Source organism: Garra rufa, chromosome 1 (assembly GCF_049309525.1).
Source record: "Garra rufa chromosome 1, GarRuf1.0, whole genome shotgun sequence".
Classification (NCBI taxonomy): domain Eukaryota; kingdom Metazoa; phylum Chordata; class Actinopteri; order Cypriniformes; family Cyprinidae; genus Garra; species Garra rufa.
The window spans coordinates 92,610,171-92,634,763 of record NC_133361.1 but is presented as its reverse complement, the minus strand read 5'-3'; the positions used below and the strand labels follow the sequence as shown (position 1 = coordinate 92,634,763).

The 24,593-nt window shown below is 38.5% G+C and overlaps 1 protein-coding gene across 1 annotated transcript in view; it reads right to left on the bottom strand.

The window, feature by feature from the left end:
- Window positions 1–15,773: 15,773 nt before the first annotated feature.
- The window catches only part of LOC141322199 (uncharacterized), a 26,411-nt gene continuing 17,591 nt past the window's right edge, over window positions 15,774–24,593 (bottom strand). Inside the window, exon 6 of the mRNA XM_073833415.1 lies at window positions 15,774–16,691. Coding sequence (XP_073689516.1) covers window positions 16,056–16,691 — 636 coding nt within the window. The 3' untranslated portion in view covers window positions 15,774–16,055. The remainder of the gene's footprint in view (window positions 16,692–24,593) is intronic.

Here is a 24,593-nt window from a genome sequence, read left to right as displayed (position 1 = left end):
CCCCAACTGTGTGCTTTGATGCAACTGGCTCAGTTGTAAAAAAAACCAAAAAACAGCTGAGACCAAATGGCAGATCTGGTCATGTATTTCTTTATCAAGGTATTCTGACAACAAAAAATTGTCCCATTGTCCCAGTTGTACAAATGCTGTCAGAGAAACATGACATTAATGCCACTGTAAACTGGTTGACAGAATGGGTTCGGTCAGGTACACCTGTGCCAAAAGAAGCAGTGAGTGATTTTTCTCTAGCTATTCTTGGTGCTCTGGTCAAGGCTTTTACTCCTCATCCTGATCTGAAGTCCTACATTAATGAATCCTTTCATGTCCTTCTTGGAGCCCGGTCTGCTAAACTCCCCCCTTGTTTTATCAGGGTTGATGTTGCACACTGCATCAAGATGATATGCCAGTGGGACTGCCTGAAGAAGAAGACATATCGTGTTAAAGATTTCTTTGTGAGGTCACTAGCAAAACTTATTCAGTCACAGTGCTTGGACCATGCAAAAGAGCTCTTACGTGCTATCATGGTTGTGGCCCTCAGTGAAGTAGAAGGCAATGACAGCTCTGGAGTAAAAGTATCTGAAAGCACAAATTGCTGATGACTCCATCATTGTTCCAGATGAGGAGACAGAGGAAAGCGACAAAGTGGAATCATTTGATGAGATCCAGAAGGACATACGACAGTGGGTAACAGAAATATGTGAGGAAAGCAGGTCACTTGCTTCAGCTGAGATAATGTTCACTTCCTTCCTGAGATTATTCCACATATTTTAAGACTAGCAAGTTACTTGCCACTCTGGACAGGAATAATGGTCCCTCTCTTCAAAAGTACCAGCAGCACAGCAAGCTCAGCCACTGTTGAAGCGGATTTCAAAAACATGGCCTTTTCAAACATGAAAACTTGCTTATCCGAGCTGACCGCTTCATTGCTCGTCATCTTTCCTTTATCAAAGGAAATATGTGGCTTTGTTCTGCACAGGAAAAAAAACAAAGATGAGGCAACAGTGGGCTCACTGACTGTCCCAGATACTAATCTAGGATCCATGACTGCTCACAGTGCAGACGACAAAAAAAGAATGGATGCTCACCGATTTGTGGGATCTGATGCAAATGTTACTGCGTGTGATGAAGATGCTGTTGAGAACTGAAGGGGCCAAGCTGTTCCACTCAAAAAAAGGAAGAGGACATCCTACCTCTCTCCTTGTACTGAGTGGCTCAATGCAGATGAATCTTTTGGGGCCAAAAGAGTGAAGTTGGGATTACTAAAAATTGAAGCCTTCACCAGCCTATTAGATTTAGAGAATCATCAATCTCTGTAATCAATACCTGTGCATTTGACGCATTTGTTCAGTGCTTTTGTGCCTTCTGCGACACCTCTGCATTTCAAAATGCAGTTATGAAAGACAGCGAAAACCCATTCTTGCAGTTGGTAAAAGCCATTGCCACAGATGGTGTGACCCAACAAAGCTACAAGAGGAGGGCCAAGCTGCATAGTGCAATGTTTGAAGCAGTCCAGTTGAGGTCTGGTGCCCTCCAAATTGATGCCCAGTGCAACATCTCCACTGTTATCGAGAAGACATTGAGGAACATATCAAGTGTTTATTTAACCAAATACTGTTCTTAACAGTACTGCTACCTCAGTAAAGGGATGACGAGGGAAGTGCCACTTGTTTCTCCTGCCATTTCTGTCCTTAAAGCTTCAGGTATGGCTCATCTTGGCACTGCTGTGGAAGCAGGACTCAGCCTACCTGAGTCTTCCTGCCTCAGGCCAATCTCCAATGCATCTCTATTTCCATCAGATTTCAAAACAGAGGACAGCACCTCAGGAACGGAAGTCTGTGCAGGGAAAGTTACACAGCTACAGGATTGGAGAGATAGTATGGATTGATACTGACCTTTCAAATGAAAAAGAAGTTTCCTTGAGTGAATGTCCTGCCAATCTGGTTCTCCAAGGAAAGACCTTTACTTTGAGAGCTTTGATTGCTTTCCAAGGAAGCTTATCCAGTGGTGGTTTGGGCCACTACACTGCCTACTGCAGGAGAGCTCCAGGTGTGTGGGAGTTCTACGATGACTTGGCAATTGGAGTGAACACAGCATCTGAAAGCAAAAAGTTACAACCCCATGCTGTGTTATACACAGTATAATGAGCATTGCTTGTATTGTTCGGTCTTTTGTTTCATTACAGTTACATGTACTCAATATAGCTAAGTTATGTTATCAGTATGTTCAGTCTTTCATATAAAGTCGTTTTTCAAAATCATGTCACTTTTGTTCTCTTTTCTTTGTCATTCTAAGTATATTTCCTTTCCAAACCCATTCAACTTTACCTGTATCCTCTTGAAGGTAACATTTTGCTTTCAATAAATTTGCCGTATTTATTATGTGTTGATCTCATGAGCAAAGTCACGGGTCAGCCAACTTTTCAGTTCGAACAGCCACTTTTCCTCTGCCAGCCCTCGGGCACAATGACAGCAGTGAGGCTGCTGGACAGTAATAATAATAAACTTGTATAATTAAAAGCAATATCATTCAAACTGACTGAAAAAACAATGTAGATTCACTTCAATCAATACATCTGTGATGTCAGTTTTAAGAGGAGCAAAACAATTTTTTTTGTCCATCTTGTGTTTGTTTAGGCTCTGGTATAATCAGAAATATCCACAATGAACCAGTTTATGTTCTGAAACATATAAAACATTCATACAACATAATACCACAGCAAGCACAAGAAAAGTGGATCTTTAAATAACTGAGTTCTATAGCTGTGTTTATAACCATAGCTGGTTAACGACAAACAGCAGTATTATTATGGTGCAGGCTGTAAATAACTTTTAATATCTCAGAAACCAAAGCAGCACAAACGATAATTTTACCTGCACAAATCAGCACAAACGAAGCACTAAAAAAGTAGACCACTTTGGTCCGTTTTGGTGCTGTCTGGGGGGACGGTGACCTTTGAATGACCTATAAAATAAAGTTTGTTATCTCAGAAACAAAAGCAGCACAAACGATAATTTTACCTGCACAAATCAGCACAAACAGAGCACTAACCGCTCCGCCTATTTGCCTTTACTTTTCAAGTGGTTGGGGAGACAGCTGACGTCACAAGGCCGCGCCACGCTCCCGCCTCTGTGTTTCAGCTGAAGACAGGTTTGTGGCTGCATTCGAAATCGTATACTTCCATACTATTTAATAGGCAAAAAGCAGTAGGCGAAGGAAAAGTATGCATGAAATCTCAAAAGCGTAGGCGAGATTTACCTTACTTACCTACTATATAGTAGGTGAAATAGGTACGTGAGAAGAGTAGTATGTCCGAAACCCACAGTATTCATAAAAGAGTAGGCGAGAGTTCCCGGATGACCTACTGCGTCTCGCCCAGACTCCGAAGTGCTGATCGAGGGAAACGGCCGAAATAAAATGAAGAAGAAGAAGAAGAAAAGAATACATCATAATCGAACATGGCAGAGTCAGGAAGATGTTTTCAAATGTGAGTAAAACAGGGTTTCCTGTGTTAAAATTGCATGTTTGTAAAAACGTGCATCATGTTGTTAAATCGTGATAGTCGCTGGGGAGCTCCAGTAAGCACATAAGTTATGCGTCTACAAAGTGGATTGCTGCCATCGTAAATTTAATTATTCCCACTTCTAAAATCATGATTGCAAGCTTATTAATGTGCAGTTGTAACTAGAAAATGTATGTACGTTAATTGAAATGGCTTGTGACTTTAGCACTTTATATGTTCTAAATCATATACACAGTTAAAAACATTTACTAAAGGTTTATCTAATATCTGACAGAAACAACTTTGACAAATTCGCTTAAGAGAACATCACAACATAAAACAGACCTTAGTGAAGTGTGTGTGCTATTACCTATGTAGTAGAATTCACTGTTGTCAACACTGCCAATATAAATATTTCTGTGATGTAAATAAATTTTAAGTTATCAATATGCTATCAAATGTATTTGTCTATTAGTACTATTATTAAATAGAGTAGCAAAAGTTATTGGATAAAACACTTCAGCAACTGCCTAAACATTTAAATGTGCAAGTGGTTCGCTGGCTTGTAATCATAGGAGAACCATTTTAGTGCAATATAGCACCTCAACCAACCCAAAAAAAACACCAAAGGACTTTTTTCCTGTGTGTAGTGTTGAAAACATAAGTCACAGAACTTGTAACAATCTTGTTTGTATCTTACAGGGACAGATGAACACACACAGGTGTGCTTGACTATCCGGTGGAGAGTGGCAAATGAGGCCCTCTTCACCGGAAAACGGAATGTAGCCATGAAAGGCTTTGAGTGAGTATACTGCAGAAACCAATAAAAACAGCATATGACATGAGTTAACAAATGTAATTTTTAAACATACACAAAACAGCACTTTTCTGATTCTTGATTTGTGTGCAGAGCTTTTGTCATGGAGCAGGGCCTGCAAGACCAGGTGGCAACGGCCTTTGTAAAAAAAAAATGGGAAAACTTGAAACAAAAATATAAAGTAAGATCATGTTGTTTCTAATACAAAACATTGTGCTGGTAAAATGATTGCTTTTGTTTGTGCAATTTTGTAGGATCTCAAATGTCCGGCAACAGGTGTGAGCACTGAGGATGGAGAGCCCACAGCAGCATCTTGGAAATGGAAAGTGCCATGGATGAGGCAATTGGGGGCAGACCCTCCATCACTCCACCTGCCCTTATTGGCTCATCCGGCCCGGATGTTGCTGTGGCCCCTACATGCTCAGTGAGTCCACACTCTTCAAGAAAAAGAACCCGCAAATCTTTAGAGGACGTAATCAAGGAGATGGAGGAGAGGGAATCTGCGAGAGAGCGGAAAGCAGTGGAAAGGGAGGAGAAGAGATGGAGAGAAAAGGAGGAGAAGGAGGAGAGACGAGAAAGAGAGAGACAAGAGCGGGAGAAGAGACGGCAAGCTGAGGACCGAGAAAGAGAAGAAAGGTGGCGCCGGGAAGCAAATCAAAGGGAGGAAAGATTGCTTAACCTGCTTGAGTTAATTGCGAAAAAATAAGTTGAATAAATCTGTATATATGTATTTAAACATTTGGATTTTTGTGAACAGAAATTTATTTTAAATGAGAATGTAATTGCACACACACCGACACAACCACACACCCACCCACACACACACACACACACACACACACACACACACACACACACACACAGTTGGGTTTACATGTTTTATGGGGACATTCCATAGGCGTAATGGTTTTTATACTGTACAAACCGTACTTTCTATCGCCCTACACCTACCCTACACCTAAACCTAGCCCTCACAGGAGATTGTGCACACTTTTACTTCATCAAAAAAACTCATTGTGCATGATTTATAAGCCTGTTTCCTCATGGGGACCTAAGAAATGTCCCCACAAGGTCAAAATCTACTGGTATTCCTATCCTTGTGGGGACATTTGGTCCCCACAACGTGATGAATACCAGGTACACACACACACACACACACACACACACACACACACACACACACACATCACCTGTCTAATGCCAGACAGTGAAATGACCAAATGATTTTTTACAGAGCTCTGAGGTCCCAAGTAGCTCTTGGCGTGAATTAAAGGATCTAAAGCGCAGCATGAGGTTTCTGACTAAACAACATATGCAGGTGTCAGCCCTCTTCAAAGACAGAAATCAGCAGGTAAAGACATGCCTATGAACACACAAAAAATCTTGCTGCTGACTAAATTAACAACTAAAATCAAATATTCTTTTGTTTTCTGTTGTGTTCCATGTTTTAGGTTGCCAAGTGGGTTATTAACCGCCTCTACTGGACTGCTGCTTACACCCCCAATGGAGATGCAGATATGATGGAGGCAAAATGGAAAAGCATGGTCAATCATGTTCAGGACATCCACAGACATGACACTCCAGTGTTTCCCTGCTGTGCACATCCACCTCTGGAGGGGGAAGCAAGGAACAAGGAGTGGCTGGAACTAGATACAACTATTGTGTTCATTATGTGGCTGAAAATGAACAAGATGTGATACAAATCCCACCCCATTTTGATAATACAGTCAGGCCTCATCTGAAGAACAGAATGTGTGTTAATGCAGGATCAAATGTAGCAGTTAAACTGGAGAGTGTAACTACTAGACCAGCGCTGGTAAAGGATGTTCAGCAGTTGTCTCCACAGCATCAGACCTTTTCACTGGAGGGATTTCACTCCCTCATCCTGCACTTTGCACCAAAGCACACTGGGTTCTCCTTCCTTGGGATGTACAGTTATGTGAAAAAACTAAAAAGTTATGTGAAAAACTAAGTACTTTCTGAAAATAATGCAATCTAACACAGCAGCCTTACTTTCTTGAATTGCGCAGTAAGCAAAGCTGCGCAAAGATTGTTAATGTTTGAACAACAGCATCACATACCGCTCTCAAAAATGATAAAGTTGAATCATCACCACTGGAAACAGCTTGGAAAAAAACATTATAACCTTCATGACAATACAGTTGATTGCAGAACTGTATAATCTTTGTGTACCCTATTAATGGGGACTAGGAATTAGATATTAAATAGAGAGGGGGGAACATTGCCTTAACTCTGTATACAAGACATCTTTTTTTTATAAAAAAATTGGTTTTGAACAGTCTTATTGGGTTTATTCATACAACTTGTAATGGGTACAAATGATACTTTTTCTATAGACTTCTCTTGGCAGCCCTGCATTTCAACCACAATGGCAGCAGAGACGATGCTCGAACCAGTGATGGTGAGGTGTGTTATGCGGTTCGCTACCCAAGGTTCCACAAAGGTGGCTGAGTAGTACGTCCTGTTAAGGAAAAGCCATCATATCGTACTTTAAAGTTCCCCTGAAATAAAAATGAAAGTTTTTTGGCTTTTAGTGTGAATATATTAGCCTTAAGGTTATCTATAAGCTAGTGTGCTTCAAAACAAAGACAAAATTCGCATTTACAAGATATGGGCATTCAAAGCTTACAGTCTCGTCACTTCCGCCAATATGAATCAAGGATTTTGATGATATCACCGTGCACTTCAGCCTCTCATCAAACGTTCTGTCCAATCAAATGCTCTCTAGAGTCCGTAATGTCCCGCCCCCTACACAGCGGATCATATTTGCTCATATGTACGGACGGCATGTGTTAAATTACACAGCCTCAGCATGATTATGATCACTATTTCGTTTTAGCAAGAGTTATATATTGAATCTGTGGGGTGATTTATTAGTCTGTGGCTGTCATAAGCTTACAAATGCGGCTTTACCGAGTTCAACGGCTCTGGCCCGAGCAGATATTAATGGAACGCTATTGGCTTTTCTAAATTAGTGGGCGGGGCTGGGCGATATGTTTTTGTTTCACTTAAAAGTACGTCACCACAAAGAATAACGCTGCATGTTTCAAGGCACTTCAGTGGACCTTTAAAGTACAATCTAGTTCCTACATTATTTATCTATGCAGTGACTCACGGGGGTCTCTATCCTGCAATATGCACTTTAAAATATATATCCATAACAAACTTGTTTTCTAGCATCATACATGTAATGTTATTAAAACATGCCAGTGCTTTGACTCAGCTGCATATGTAGTCTGTTTGATAAATTAATTGCATTCACTTGGTATCCAAGTCATTATTTAGGCCCTTGTTAATAGAGGGTTAAAAAATCAGCATTGCTTGATCAACAGGACCACAGTTCAGGACATTTTGTGTTATGCTGTCTCAACCGCTCTGTATTTCTCTCCTATTTCTCTGAGTGTGGGAAGCTGTTGGTGGAGAAACTGAAGGCCCTCCTGTTGTGGGAAAAGTACAGGCAACAAAATAAAAAGTGGACGGCCCATCTCCAGTGCCCATTTGAGCTGCCAGTGGTAGTACATGTGGTCATGGAGAAGATAGTGTGCCTATTTGAAGGTTTGTTAGAAGGTAGGTCACATCACAATATCAGTACATTTATGACTCTCTATTAAAGGTTGTATCAGCGATTTCTAGCCTGAAACATAAAGTGTAAAATTCAGCTTATCTTTCATCACGATCCGCTCGCTGCCTGCCCCATAAATTGTCTGTGAAAAAACCGCGTCTCTCTGGTCAGCCTAGGGTCCGAGATATGCCAAAAAAACAATCGGCACTACCAACCTTTCCACAGCAAAAACAAACATTGTTCCAACCAATCAGCGTCAGGGGTTTGGTGTTGTGGACTTTCGCTCCGCCTCCCTCACATCCCTGCACCAGTAGGAAAGTCCACAACACGAACCCCCTGACGCTGATTGGTTGGAACACGGTTTGTTTATCTGTGGTTATTGTTGATAGCGCCGATTGTTTTTTTGGCATATCTCGGACCCTAGGCTGACCAGAGAGACGCGTTTTTTTCACAGACAATTTATGGGGCAGGCAGCGAGCGGATCGTGAATAAAGGTCAGCTGAATTTGACACTTTATGTTTTAGGCTAGAAATCGCTGATACAACCTTTAAGACTGATCCTGTATTGTTTACTTATCCAGATGGATCAGATTTAATGTAAAATAGGAGAGACTGGGAGGAGGGACAGAGATAGAGATAGAGTTACGACAGAGTAAAGAGTAAGAGATGGACGGATAGAAAGAGCTGGGAGTGATGGAGACAGAAGAGATGGAGGCAGACAAGGAGAGAGAACAGACAGAACAAACTGAAAAAAAGACTTGGTGGTTCTCAAGCACAAAACAGTGTTGCCGAGGACACAACGAGGAAGAGGAAATAAGTCACAGAATTACACAGAAACTTTCACTCTTTTTGAGGTTCACCACCCAACTACTTTGTGTCTTCATCATTGCTTTATTTGACAGGTTGGTGGCTGTTAATGTCAAGCCTTGGTGCTTTCCAATATTAGGACCAGGATTCACATGAATGTTGCCAGCCAGAATTTACGTCACCTTTTTGCAAAACTTTATTTTCTTCTCTCCCTTTTCAAATCTCATATCACATTGTAAAGGCATTCATTTTAACAATAAAAAAAGGGAAATAATTGAAAAGTTGAAAATGAAGGATTGGGTAGGGTTGTCCCAATAGGGTGGCATACATTTAATATTCAAATTAAATTTATAATTTACACTCAATATGACAACTGCACACCCCTAGATACACTACAATTCAAAAAAATGTTTTATGTCACAAAATGTAATGTCTGAATGTGATAGCACATTACAATAAAATTTAGAATAAATAATTTTAACCATTTCCATTAAACTGTCAATGTAATACTTTATAGTTTACAATCATGGACCTTTGATAAAATCCACTTTAACTAAATAAAACTAAAATGTTATTTATTGCCTTAATATTTTGGGGAGAAACCGATATGGAATGAGATAATAGGTGTGTCATAATTTCATTCAATAAATTAAATGGTTAAATGGAACCACAGATTTAGTTTTGATCTACAAATTATTCAGAAGTTGTTTCCGATTGTAAATTGAATTTCAAGATAATGGAGTTTATCTTTGAGAATATCACAAATGCTCTGTAGTTTATAATGAATTTAAAAAAATTGCTAACGTAAAGTAGTTTTAATGTAAATCTGATGTTTCGATGAAAAAGATTTTTATTTTGTTCTTGCCATTTGACGTCACAAGTCTGCGCGTGCTCCTGTCTGTGATTTGGTTGAAGAAAAATGTGCTTTTAATGATTTAAGATGTTTACATCAATACAACTCGTTTAAAGAATTATATGTAAAACTGTGAAATGAATTATTACTAAATGTAGCACTTCAATGATTTTAATCTGCCTGAATGAAGGATGTTTTGTAACTAAAAGCAAGTAGTGATGGAGAAGCTGAGGTTTTTGATATTCCTGAATCAATTGATTTGCAACATGATTCACTGGTTTAAATCTCTCAAATTAGCGCACACTAATGACACCTGCTGATCAAAACAGTCTAAATCAGGGGTTCTCAACCTTTTTTGCGCCGGGGCCCACCTCCTTCTCGGGTCAATTTTGCAAGGCCCTCCTATGCCTGACATTTCCTCATTTCATTTTTTTAAAACCTTTTTTTAATAACCAAAACATTTGCTTTTGCCTTATTCTTCTACTGCATGTTATAAAAAACCTCAAACAAACAAACTTTAAATTAAAGCTGAATTTAAAAGAAAACCCTCTGCTCAGTTCTAACTTTTTAACATATATATACATATACAGGTTTAAAGCTCCTGAATTCTTTAATTCAGACATTTCTTTACAACTTCAGAGTACTTTTTCTTCAGTAAGTGAACCTGCCAAACAGAACAACAGGGAGATGCCAAAATTCCACTCACTAAACCTGTCCATTTGAACTGGACTGACTGAATATCTACTGTTTGTATCCATTATAAAATATACATATAAATGAAAAATACAGCAAATCCAATCTGAATCTGTTGATGCTGGTGCTTATATGTGCATAAACACCACTGAGCCTTACAAGATCCACCTCAATGGGTGAGCATTCATTATAAAACACTCAGAAGTAGGGGTGTAACGGTTCATGGGGATGTATTGAACCGTTTCGGTACGGCCTGTTCGGTTCGGTCCACTTGCGTACCGTTTCGGTATATTTTTTTCATTAAATAATGTAAATTTATTATTAGCGTGATATTAAGCGCAGCGGAACAATGTTCCTAGGCGAGTTTCCGCACGGACGCTATTGAGTGATGCACAGTAACACACGCACAGTTAAGGCAAAGAGTATAGAAGTACCAAGAGGCGAAACTCAATAGAACGCTCCATAGGTGCGTTCTGATCGACAGGGTCCCTACGCAGTGTTCACTGTTCCCTACTCCCTTAGTACGGTATATCCCTTGAAGTGGACTTCGCTGACAATAATCGCTCATTTGGAATGCCCTGGAACGTCATCAAAGCAAATTAACGACAGGGTCACGCAGATTACGATTTAACATAAATAAATATTGTAATTTATTTTACTTTCAAATTTAAATACATATAAACATATGTATCTAAAAAAAATATAGTCCAAATGTATATGTTTAGACCGTTAACACATTAACAGATTTTTGTGGTCTTATTTCACGCACTTTTTTTCCCCACACACAGCTATATTTAACTATCCTGTGATAACATTAAATAAAACAAGAAAGAGATTCACCTGGCCAGTTTTACTTTCATTCATAAAATACAATATGCAAATGTAACATGAATCACCACAACCATTCACTCTAATTTGTATAATAATAACAACATTTATTGCAACCGCTTCATTTCAGAGCCTTAAAAAAAATTATGTAAAATATCACCCAAATGTGTGGCTTTTATTTATTTTATGCAAGAATTCTATTGTGTATTGGCAGCTTTTCAAAATAAAGATTTTGTAAGTTCTTATTTTTTTGTACCGAAAATGAACCGAACCGAGCTCTCCAAGACACTGTACCGAACCGAATACAATTTTAGCGTACCGTTACACCCCTACTCAGAAGACATCATTCATTTTGACAAATATGCAAATACTTAGAAATTTCACGCAAAAATATAAGGATCAGAGCCCCGAAAGCATGAATAGTTTGTGAATCAATAGCGGACTAATAGCGGAATAGCGTGCCTAGACTCCGATGTGTCATACATTACGCGCAAGTCCGTTACCATTACTCTGATCGTCTTTACCTTCAAATTAGCGCAAGGGTTTGTTCCATGCAGCCAAGAGATGAAGTAGAGACCTGTTGGGGTAAAGGTTACTTTTATGCGGGCTTTTGCTGGCGGGAGTGGGGGACAAAACACGAATGTCGCGGGCGGAGCGGGACGAAATAACATACATTGATTTCTGCGGGAGCCGGCGGGCGCGGGACAAAAAAAATCCTTCCCTTGAAGAGTATGTGAGCGGAGCGGTGTGATTCTGAATGGAGGGAGGAGCGGATTTTTGAAAAGTCGGGGCGTCGTGGTTTTCAACCGCTCCAAGAGCGCTCCATCATGAGAACAATTCACGCCAACTGTCCGTAATATTACTGCATATTAAGCAAGATTTCACATGTTAAACATATTTAACTAGCTTGATAGAGATGGATCACGCAAATCAGAAAGAATGTGAAGGTTATGATGACGGCAATAGACATGAGCGGTAAATTATAGTTCAAAAGGAATTAGTTTGTTCCTTCTAGATACTGAATATTTTTAGATGAACAACACTTATTCACAAGCAATGCATTGAAACAAATGTAATGGTATCTGATTTCGAATGTGCAGAAATAACTACGATGAAAACGTATTCTTTTCATTACAAACTTTGCACTGCAAAAAGCAGAAATTATACTCTTTCAATGCTGACAGTGTTATTAGTTTGGCATGTGGTAGAAACATAGTTTGCACAGTAGTGTTCCAAACTCTCTTGTTATTTTATTTTATAATTTTTTGTGTTTTAATATATGTTATGAGAACAGGACTGTTATATTACAAACATACTGAATTTTTTTTTTGACTCGGAGCGGTGTTTCTGACATCAGTGAGCGAGGAGTGGAGCAGGAGCGGCAAATAATGAACCCGGAGAGGAGTGATTATTAAATGCACGGAGCGCGGAGGGGAAAATGTTGCCGCTCCACTCCGCTCACATACTCTGGTCCCTTGCAGGTATCTAATGATGCTTGCGTGCAGAAGTTTTGAGCCACCGTTCAGTCTATATTTAACAGCACGATGAGGCTTGCTGCGCCGAGACCAAAGCAATCCATCACAGAACACGAAAGAGGCGGGCTGTGATCATTGTAGGATAATATTTAAATTAATTTTAAGCCATCTCGCGGCCCACCTGGAGGATCGCTGAGGCCCACTAGTGGGCCGTGGCCCACCGGTTGAGAATCCCTGGTCTAAATTAAACGACACAAACGTGAAATTAGCTTCAACCGCAAATGTATTTATTTTTTAATCTATTAAATATAACCTACAGATCAGACAATACCAAATAAAGCTTAATACAAATGGGGACAAATGCAACCTTGTATATAATGCAACATCTATATTAATTTGAGTGCTAGTTTGCGTAGTTTTTTTTTTTTTTTTTTTGATTTTTCTAAAGTCTTCATAAAATCAAAATTGTACTTAGTTTTTTTGTGTGAATATGTTAGCCTTAAGTTTACCTATAAGGTAGTCAACTTCTTAACAATGACACCCGCTTTTAGAAGATACAATTATTTAAATTCTAACAGTCTCTAACTTCCGGCAATATGGATCAACGCATTTTATCACCCTGCACTTCAGATTTTCATCAAAGTTTCTGTTTAATCAAACGCTCTCTAGAATCCGACGAGTCCTGCGCCCTACATTATAAATAACACCAGGTCAAATAATCATTGAGGGAGCGAAATATGGGTCGTAAGTGTATCTTTGGTTGTTCAAGTGCTCTAGTTTTGTTCAGTTTCCCAACTATACCCTGGTTAAGATCAAAATGGCTTGAATTTACTCACTTTGAAGAAGGAGGTATTTGTGCTAGCTCACGACTTTGCGATTGGCATTTTTCCAATGATTGATTCACCAATTTTGCGATGGTGGCCTCTGGTTATGCAATCAACCTTCTGTTAGCAGAGACGGCTGTTCCAACCTTTGTATGTAAGGGCATCGTTTCCAGCACAAGTAAGTATTTTAAGTGACATTTATTCAAATTACATAAATTTTCTAGCCTGGGTTTCCCCATCCTGCCTTGCGCAGTGCGATTTTATTCACGCTTCTAATCTAGTCTGGAAACCAATAAGATAGGGAACCAATCACAGAACGGGGAGGGAGCAGCAAGACGATGACGCCTTCTATGCGACTCACCGAAGTAGTTTGTTACTATGGATCCAGCATGGCAGCAGCCGCGAAGTTATCTTTCCCGACGTGACAAATGACATTAGAACCTATTATGCTGTCTACACTGGATGCGGCGAGACATGGCAAATCCCCGACAGTAATCTGCTGCCGCGTTCTATTTATGACGTGCTCACACAAAAGTTTAAATGATTTGCAACGGTCGCCTTGTCGCGTCCAGTGTAGACAGACTTTAGCTGTTGCGGCGCGGCAACTGTTGCGTCCGGTGTAGACACGGTATAGTGTTCTTCTAAGTAGTTTAGAACGCAAGTTTATTTTGAAAAAAAGAGCAACTTTAGGCGTTCGCTCTACATACGTCATCGGGTATAATTGAAACGAGTGGCTATGAGCTACGCACAGGCGCATTTGATAGACATTCGTATCGCCCAATAAACGGCTCTGCGCATTCGTAAACCACGCCTCAAATACGAGAAAATGAGCATGTGGTTCCCAGACCACGAATCATGACGAAGTCATCACGTGGTCTGGCGTTAGCCAGGCTATAAATTTTCTATTATGTTAACTTTGTACTAAAGATGTTGGATGTCAATGCGACTTGGCACTGAACATCTCTAATGTGGGCATTCAAGTCAGAGCTGCAAAAGTTTAAAGGAGGTGTAAAGGTAAGTTGAAGAAAAAGAAGATGCGCCTTCCGGGAGGGAGGAGTTGTGTCACCTTTGTGGACTCATTTTGCATTGCTTTTAACCCTCTCTTTGTATCTGTTTTGTTCCAGTTTCTTTATTTGGCAATGTTGCACCTGCATCTGAGTTTAATTATCCTGTGTATTTAAGTTCCTGCTTATCCCTTCTTTTTCGTCTGGTCTTAAATGTCTTTACGTTGTGTTGGATGTGTTCCCCTGCTTACCTGTCAGGATTACCCTTTGAAGGTTTTATTAAAGAACTTTTGTTTAAGGCTACGTTTATATTAATCCGGATACATTTGAAAATGGAGTTTTCATTTTAAAACGCTCTCCTTCCACACTAGCGTTTCCAAGCGTTTTCCAAAAGTTTTTCATCCACACTGAAACGTAGGAAAACATTAAATTCGCCTTACTGCGCATACGTAAAGCCTCCAAAATTATACAGACGTAATAAGTTTTCACGCAATTCTTCTGCTGGGTTCATTCACGGAAATATCTCATCATTCACTGACGCGTCTATATCGCGCACATTAATATTTTTTCTGAAAAGCAGTTGTCGTCATGTTTTGCAGGACAGCAACTGTGAGTAAATTTTCTGTCATCATTTTAGGACTGTAATTTGAAGAGTATACAATCAAAGGGAAATCTCTTTAGCAGCAGTGTGACAGTGAATAGCACAGGCACAATTACTGGTGTAAACATAGAGATCTGTTGGTACAATATGCGTCACATGACTAAATATGCGTCATCGTTTTCAAAAGCCTCCGTTTTCACTGTCCACACTACAACGTGAAAACGGAGTTTTCAAATTTATCCACTTTGGAGAGCGTTTTCAAAAAGCTCCGTTTTCCTTGACAAAAACGCCATCTCAGTGTGGACGGAAAGCCAAAACGGAGAGAAAAAGATGCGTTTTCAAACTAAAACGTATTAGTGTGGACATATGTGGCCTAATTCTCATCTGTGGGCATCGCACACATACAGTCATGACACGTTTAAGGTTAAAGTGATATAAGGCTATAAGTTAACAAAAGGAAGTGGACCACACTGTTTTACCCACTGTGTGAGCAGTGTATGGTTAAAAATGACAAAACTGTAATTTGGCAACAGAAAAAATGCTGTATGTGCTAAAAGTGGTGAGTTGTAAACTGTTGCTTAGCTGGTAGGTAACAGAAAATAGAGCTAATGGGGTGATGAGAAGCTATTTGTCCATGGATAAAGGAGGGGTATGAAAATGTGTTACTGCTGAATACAACTATTTAATCAGTTTTTTTATATACGTACTTCAATGTATAATTAACAAGAAAATTAATGAAGGCCAACAGCTTGTTTATTGTAGCAAATTAATTGGGCAGGAAACTAAGTATATCTACTGTACATACAGGCTACTGGATGCACAACAACGAATGAACTGTGCAGATTAAAAAAAAAGACCAGCGCAAAACTACAATAATATTTCCATGCTTCTCCTGATAAAGTCCATAAAAGCTTATTTTTTCAATACAATCTTGAACAAAGAAAACAGACAGTTTGCACGATTGTTCACTTGTATCTGTAAGTGTGATGGAAAACAATGTATTAGTACTTTGACTACACTTGAATGTCTTTCAAAATGAATGTGTAGATGATTGTAGAAATTGCTTCTTTTTCTAAACCTCTTCTTGCACTGAAGAAAACGGCAGTTTCTTCCCAGAATGAGTTTGCAAATGACGTATCAGGTTGCTTTGATAAGTGAAACTCTTCTCACACTGAACACACTTGTACGGTTTCTCTCCTGTGTGAACTGTCATGTGAACCTTAAGGTTTACTTTATACGTGAAACTCTTTCCACACTGTTCACAGATGAAAGGCTTCTCTCCAGTGTGAATTTTCATGTGGATAATAAGGTTTTTTTTCTGCGCAACACTCTTTCCACACTGAGGGCAGGTAAAAGGCTTCTCTCCGGTGTGAATTCTCCTGTGGGCAGAAAGGGTTTTTTCCTGCGTAAAACTCTTCCCACACAGTTTGCAGATGAAAGGTTTCTCTCCAGTGTGAATTCGCATGTGGGCATTAAGGGTTTTTTTCTGTGTAAAACTCTTTCCACATTGATGACATATGAACGGCTTCTTTTCGGTGTGAATTATCATGTGAGTCTTAAGAACTCCTTTTCGTGAGAAACTCTTCCCACACTGTTTGCAGATGAAAGGCTTTTCTCCAGTGTGAACTCTCATGTGGACAGTAAAGTTAGTTTTGTGTGTAAAACTCTTTCCACACTGAGGGCATATTAACGGCTTCTTTTCAATGTGTATTTTCATGTGAGTCTTAAGAACTCCTTTTCGTGAGAAACTCTTCCCACACTGTTGGCAGCTGTAAGGTCTCTCTCCAGTGTGAACTCTCATGTTAGAATTAAGGTTTGTTCTTTGTATTTTTTTATTTATTTCTGGTGAGGATGTTTTTTTATTCTGTGAGCAATTAATTGATTTTTGTTCAATTTTGAAATCATGTTTCTCATTTTGATCTTTCTCTTCTGTTTCATTGAGTTCTTGACTCTCCTCTTTCAGTGCCATCAGGTCTGAGGTGAAATGAGAAAAATGTAAGTTAACAGCAGTTTAATGGCACAAAGCAACAGACATCAAAACACTTAGACTAGTGCTGTCAATTAATTAAAAAAACTAACTATTTGACAATAAACGATTTCACATTAAATCTCCAAATTAAACAATGTAAATGGAATGTAAAACAACATAAAGATTGTACATTTAAAATATGTGGCTTATTGTCATCTTTTTACCAAGAAGCCTATTGTTAATGAAGACCAGTCTCATTGATACAAATACTGCTACTGATCTCTCTCTATTAAATACATTTCCTTCCAATTTTAGCCATTAATTATAGCCATAATTAAAAACAATTATTTGTAACATGTTGTTGTGCTTTTATCACAACTACCATATAATTATGAAAAACAAATTACTACCTCCTTTAAAAAACACATAATCTGCCATGTTTATCTTCACACTAGATAATTTAAAAGCAGCATTTAAGTAAGAAATATTTTCTAATTAAACCCAGAGAAGTAATGATGAGTGAGTTTTGGTTTCCAGAGTTGGACAGTAACAAAGTACATGTAACATCATTTCATATTTAAAATACAAGATGAGTAACTATTACGGTAAACTATTACAGAACATGTTAGCTGTTTCTGATGCAGAACAGTTATTTCATGCATTCATGACGTCTAGACTGGACTATTGTAATGCACTACTAGGTGGCTGTCCTGCATCTTCAATTAACAAGCTGGTGTTTCTGAAATATGACTATTTATTGCTTGTTGTAATGAACATTCAGTGCTGTTACATTTTAATATCACACTTTTGATGATAGCAGAAAAAAATCACTTACAATTAAAACAAATGTCAAGTTAAAATCTGAAGTGTCATTGTTTGCTTCAAGCTAAATAAATTTTTTTGTAAAAAACCGCTTTCATTGTTTTCTAAACAAAAGTAGATACTGTAGAGCTGGACATTTTAATAAGGATCAAATAAGTGAGTTCAGCTTTGAGAAATGAAAACCAACCTGTTTGTTCCTCAGTATCTTCATGTTTGACTCTGAATGTTTCTTCAATCTTAATGTCTTCACTCTCCTCTTTAATAAATTGCATCTTTATAATTGTGTTTCACGTGGATCTCAGTTGATTCAGCAGGAGTTTTTCTGTGTTTGGAAGAAAGAAAAATAAATGTACACTAAAACTCTGGGTGTGTCTCAGTTAGTTTAGCAGTCATTTAACAGATTCCACTTTCATGAAAACATTTGCTGTTTGTAGTCGTTGTCGTTTCAAGTGTTTGTTGTTCTCGTTGTATTTCCAGTGTTTTGAGCAGCAGATGTCGTCAGTGAGCGGCGATTCAAAACAGTGAATCATTTGGGAATCGATTGATTCAGTTGACTCGGAATTTCCAAAAGATCCGTTTCTATCAACACTACTGACGGTGACCGAATTCGTTAAGAAAAAATATTCACTCTATACGGACTACACTAAAGTGTCACTAAATAAAGCATTACAGTGTTGTATTGGCTAACAAATCATTTCACAGTTTTATATGCAATTCTCTAAACGATTTGGCTTGATTTAAACACTTTCAGTTGCTAAAAGCACACACCTTTCTCCGTTTGAATCCCAAATGCAGGAGCGCGCGCCGCAGCCTTATGACGTCACATCTCCAGAACAAAATAAAAGTCTTGATCGCTAAAATCAATATAAGTTTTATATTATAAAACAAGTATAATACTGTAAAGCTGTACCTAGTATGTAGGATGAATTGAAGGGACAAACTGCAGATCTGTCACAAAAGACCAAAGCTAATTATGTAATTTTATATCTAGTACATTTTGACATTTGTGATATTCTCAACAAGTCCAGTATTTCGATATTCAAATTACATGACTGAAAAAAAAGAATATTAATATTTCAAGAGATGTTTTTTAAAATCACAATTAAATTTGTGTTTGCAGAGAGATTGAACGATTATTAACTGAAATTGGATCCCTTATGACAATGTATTCATGTTTTAAATAAAGATTTAAAGATCTATGACTGTAAAGGATTATATTATATTAAGGATTTTATTATTATATAAAGTATTAAGTATAATAGCCTGTGCTAAAATGAGATTATAACAGTTATCTATCACTTGAGTAATATCTCTGACTGAAAAATATGTATTACATTTCATATCACAGTGTTCTCAGACTTCATCTCAGATCAGAAATGATCATTTTATCAATTAAATAAAAGTTAAAAAAATGTTTTTACAGAACATCAGAGTGAACATGTTACAGTCCTGTCCATATTTAAATATATTGCTATAGTTTTATATTTTTATGTATGTAAAAAAACCAATTATACTAACATTATGGAAACAACACCCAACTATTTCTTACATTCCTGCTTATTAAGGTGACATGAGCTGTGTTGCTTACAAATAATTGTTTAATATTTTAGCAAATGTATTTGCAGAGATAGCTTCCCTGGGGTGCTCATGCATGCAAAAGTTTTTAATTTCTATTTTATGATGGCTTACCTCACAGCATCAAATGTATGAAAATGTCCTGGACCTTACAGTCTTCACACATTTGGCGTGTGAGAGACAACTGGATCCAGACAATAGCCGCTTTTCCACTGTCGGGCCAGTGCGAGCCAGTGCTAAGAGCGTGCCGGGCGGGGCCAATGGCCTCGAGTCGCAAGCACCAAGACCAAAAGTAAGCTGCGTTTCCACTATCGAGCCAGTAGCCTCGCTGCGCAAACCTAAAGCCCGCCCTTTACACACCTCTTTGAATCAAACGTCACGAAACCCCTCCCCTTTCAGCGGGGAGATTGAAAGTAAGTCACCGTAGTGTGATTATCATCGAAGGAAGAGAGCCGAAGCGGCTGTTTGCTCCTTTCGGTGTTTTCTTGGTGGAAGATGAGGCAGCGAAAACAAGATGCGAAGACGGAGGCTCAGCAGCGTTTAAGGCGAAAGCTTATATTAGCTGCAAGGCGAAAAAGAACAATAAACCGACATGGAAGCCGGATACAGCGAATGCAGAAACGTCTTGTAATGTTGGTGATGTCTGTTCTGATGCAAGAAGTGCTCTGCAACAGTTGTTTATGCAGCAGCAATATTTGTAATATATTACATTAATAAATCACTTGAAAAGAAGCTTTGTTTTTATGACCTACACACAAGTCTTTCATCTAACTTGGTATTACATTCAACAAAATGTTGCATATTATCTACACACTACTGCAAAAAATAACTACACAGTTTATGCTTTTATTTAGGTACAGATACAAGTACAGTGTATGTTAACAATTTATCAAGGTGTGTTGGTGAGTTTCTGTGGGGGTTTTTGGTCGATGTAAAAAAAACTTATACGTCAGATCTCATTTTTATAGGATCTTATTTGCATTTTTCCAAATTTAAATACGAGTAGATACTAATCAGACATGCATTTAAATGTTTTCATCACATAGTTGTCTGTAACAACAGTTAATAGTGTAACTATTACTGAATAGGACCCGATTTACACAGGACACAAAAGGTGCCCCATCAGATAACCATTTAAGTAATGTGCCCATCAAAACTGCATTTCCATATAATATCTGCCTAATGTAAGTGTCTTCTCTGGGCACCACTTTGTCCATTGTGCGTTTTTATGGCTTTGTACTGCGCCCGCAATTTCTTCAACTTGTCTCGAACTTGCATTGTGGTGCGCTGGCTATTTAGCTTTGCGAGTCCAGCAACGATGTGTTTTATCACGTCTTTGTTTCTGCAGACGCCGTTAAACTGGCGTTGTATATTGTCCTCGGCCCAAATACATAGAAGAGCCTGTATTAGTAATACAGCGAAATGCGCATCTTACCGCAGACACACTCCGCCTTTCACTTTGACCACGCCTCAAGCCCCGGCTGGCCCGCTTTGGCCCAAGGTTTTCGTCGGGCCGAAAAACCCGGGCCATTGGCCCTGAGGAAGCACCGACGAGGCACGATCAGGCCCCGGAAGTGACAGTGGAAACGCGACTGGCTCTGGCACGCACTAGCACGCCCGCTTTTGGCCCGACAGTGGAAACGCGGCTAATGAGGTTCATCTATTTTTCCTGTATAGATGTTACCTACATCATATCCAGCATCACATGAAAATGTTGGACCTGCAGATTCAGTTGTGAACGAGCATTGAGCATTGAGGTTAAAAAGTATATAAATTGTCAATTTGTTTAAAAAAAATAACCAATCGTTTCGGTACCCTGCTGAAAAAACCAGCATATGCTGGTATGTTTTGGTGCTGCATAAACCAGCAAAGGACCAGCATTAACCAGCTAAGGACCAGCATAAACCAGCAAAGGACCAGCATTAACCAGCTAAGGACCAGCATAAACCAGCAAAGGACCAGCATAAACCAGCAAAGGACCAGCATAAACCAGCTAAAACCAGCATCCCAGCACCAAAACATACCTAACCAGCATATGCTGTTTTTTTCAGCAGGGTAGATAAGACCCTTTTTCCTCGGCTGGGATCATTTGGAGCCTTTTGAAGCTGCATTTAAACTGCATTTTGAAATTCAAACTTCGGGGCGCCATTATACATATCCAGATGTCTAAGATATGATTCCCACGGACCCTCTGTTGCTGTTTTGAACTTACAGGTGTTCAGTGAAGTCCTCAGTGCAGGCATGCTTGCTACTTCACCTTCCAGAAGACAATTAAAAGGTAAAGTCTATTCTGTGTCCTGCCTCTGGTCCCACCTTTGTGATGCTACTTGGGATCATCCAGTATGCAGGTTGGCCAGTTACGGTTGTTGTCTCCCTGCATCTGACTACTGCCTCCAGTTTGAAAAGCAAAGCTGCAACATGTGTGCATTTTTCCGCTATTCCAGCCATACATGTGCAGTGACCTGAAGATATAGCGCCAGAAGAGCTAATGATGACCCATGGCTGGAGTGGTGTGTCACTCAAGCGTTGTGAGTGCAACACCTGTAGACAACATAGACATAAACAGAGCTGAATATTTGTAAAACAGAGAAAATTGTTTTATTATGTTAGTCTTTGGTTTGAGTAATCTGATTGTTCAGTTAATTAAAGGGGATATTAGATCATTTAACATTCTTAAAATTAGATCATTCCAAATTTCTACCTGTAATTTTTTCTTCTACAACATTTTTATAAAAGCTGCTTAAATATCTTACTTTAACTAAGGAAGAGTCCTGGCTTAAATTAAGCCCTGTCTGTGAAACCGGTCCATTATTTATGTCAACTTGATGGAAACCGTCTTAACTTTTGGAGTAACGTAACACCTTACCTTTGATGTCACTATGGTGTTGTCGCAGTCTGTCGGTCGAAATGTAAACAAATCCCGTACCCAGCCATTGGTGAAATGTCCGTGGGCTTCAAGTGATTTGTAGTTTTTAAATTGTTCACATGTATAAGCGCTTATCCCGTAAACAAGATAGTTGACTATATCGACGTATGAAGTTTGAGGCAGCAGTGAGAGATCTGCACTCCAACTCTTTGCAGTGAGCTCGTATGGGTCTACATGTTGAATGGACACCAGTTTATTAAATAACGCTCCCTGGCATCTTTGTTAAGTTTATCCCGATATGGGATACACTCAGATTTCTGGCGCTTGTCCAGCTTCAGTCTTATTGTAGCTAAAATTTATCGGAAAAAATGTCTTTAAAATCACTGAACTATTCTCTATAGTAGCAATACCTTCAAAATGGTGCCTAGGTGACGTCATACACAACAAAGTCACGTGACTACAAAGACCGATAGCCCCGGGACGTCGGGCTAGAGATTTCGACAACCACAATGCATATTTTGGCATTTTTGGCATTTTTATTTTTGTAATGTTAGTAATACAAGTCAGATCTTTTTACACATTCATCTGACAATAAATGTAGCACACCCAGTTTCCTGATGCACACCCAAAAATATGTTTCTGGCTACGCTACTGGCTCTGCTATTAAATTTATTTAAAAATGGTTATTCCTGTACAGCTATATTAAGCTGTTTCTCCAACTTGGCAGTACTTTCAATGTTATTAAGGAAAAGGATGAAGCTGTTTAGTTGGTTTTTGTCACATGACCTGTGTGCGGTTAGACGCCTGGAAAAAAACGTGTCGCGACCGCGTCGCTTCCATCATGAGTGCGCATGCCACGCGTCTACATTTGAAATAATGAATTTGAGCGGGCAAGTATGTGAACGGCCCCTTTTACATTTAAATTACACATAATCACTATAAAGCACTTATAATAATAATAATAACAAACACGATGTATAGTAAAACAGCTAAAGGCTAAACCTTTCAAAAAAATTATATATTTTTTCACGTGAAATATGTACATATGTAAGACCTACATATAAAATTCACTCTATTCTTCCTGTTCTCCAGCCACTCATGTTCATGTCTTTAAAGAAATTAATTCACAATAAATGAATGTCTGTATTATGTATTAACAAGTTAATAAATATTTGACTCAACTGATATTAAAATCACTGAATCTTTAACAAATGAAACAGTGGACTTAAAATAAATTATTAATTCAATGAAGCCTAAATTTCATCACAAACTATTCATTCCTCAATGAAACACCACTAATTATTATAGCTTATCTTTTACCTATAGACTATTATTGACTTAAAATGCACTGTAGAAATGAATACAGAGACACTAGTTTTGGCAAACAGCAGTAACTTGTTTAGGTTTTGAATTCTAAAGTTGACGACTTGCAACTTGACTTGGAATTGCTCGTCTTGACTTGAGACTTTTCTGTCTTGACTCAGGACTCGACTTAAGACTCGAATGCAAAGACTCGAGACTTACTTGTGACTTGCAAAACAATGACTTGGTCCAACCTCTGGGACTTACACATTTGGAACAACTTGAGCATAAGTAATTAATGATAGCATTTTCATTTTTTTGTTGTTGTTGTTGTTGATAACCTAGCTTTAACAGTCTAACAACATTATACTGTATCTTCTAGCAGCGGTCTACAACATCCCACCAACAAGCAACATTGTTAATATTCGATGAACAGACTGGGAATTGAAGACTTGTCAAGTTGCAGATTCACATCTTCCATTGAATTAACACTCTGGGAGACCTACATGGAAAGCGGTAAAAAGCAGCGAGTCTTACACTTTCACTAACCTTGCGACGAGAAACTACAATGGGAAACTCAGTTTAACTAAAACACGACAAACCACCATAGAACCTCTGAAGACACCTCTATTGTCTTCAACACCAACCAATATCATTCCCCAAACAATCTCACTCAACCACCTGACTGCATCAGTGGAAGTTGCTGCAGTACACATCATGAAACTTTGCTCAAAGTATATGGTTTATATATATATATTTTATATATATATATATATATATATATATATATATATATATATATATATATATATATATATATATTAGGGCTGGGACACGATTAATCGCGATTAATCGCATCCAAAATAAAAGTTTATGTTAACATACTAAATGTGTGTTTACTGTGTGTATATATAATGTATGTATAAATACACACACAAACATGTATATTAAAGAAAACTGAAAATAAAAATTAAATGAAAATAAATAAAATATTATAATTCTATATATAATCTAAATTAAATACAAATATAACTATCCACACATTTAAGTATTTTTTAAAGGCTTTACATGTATGT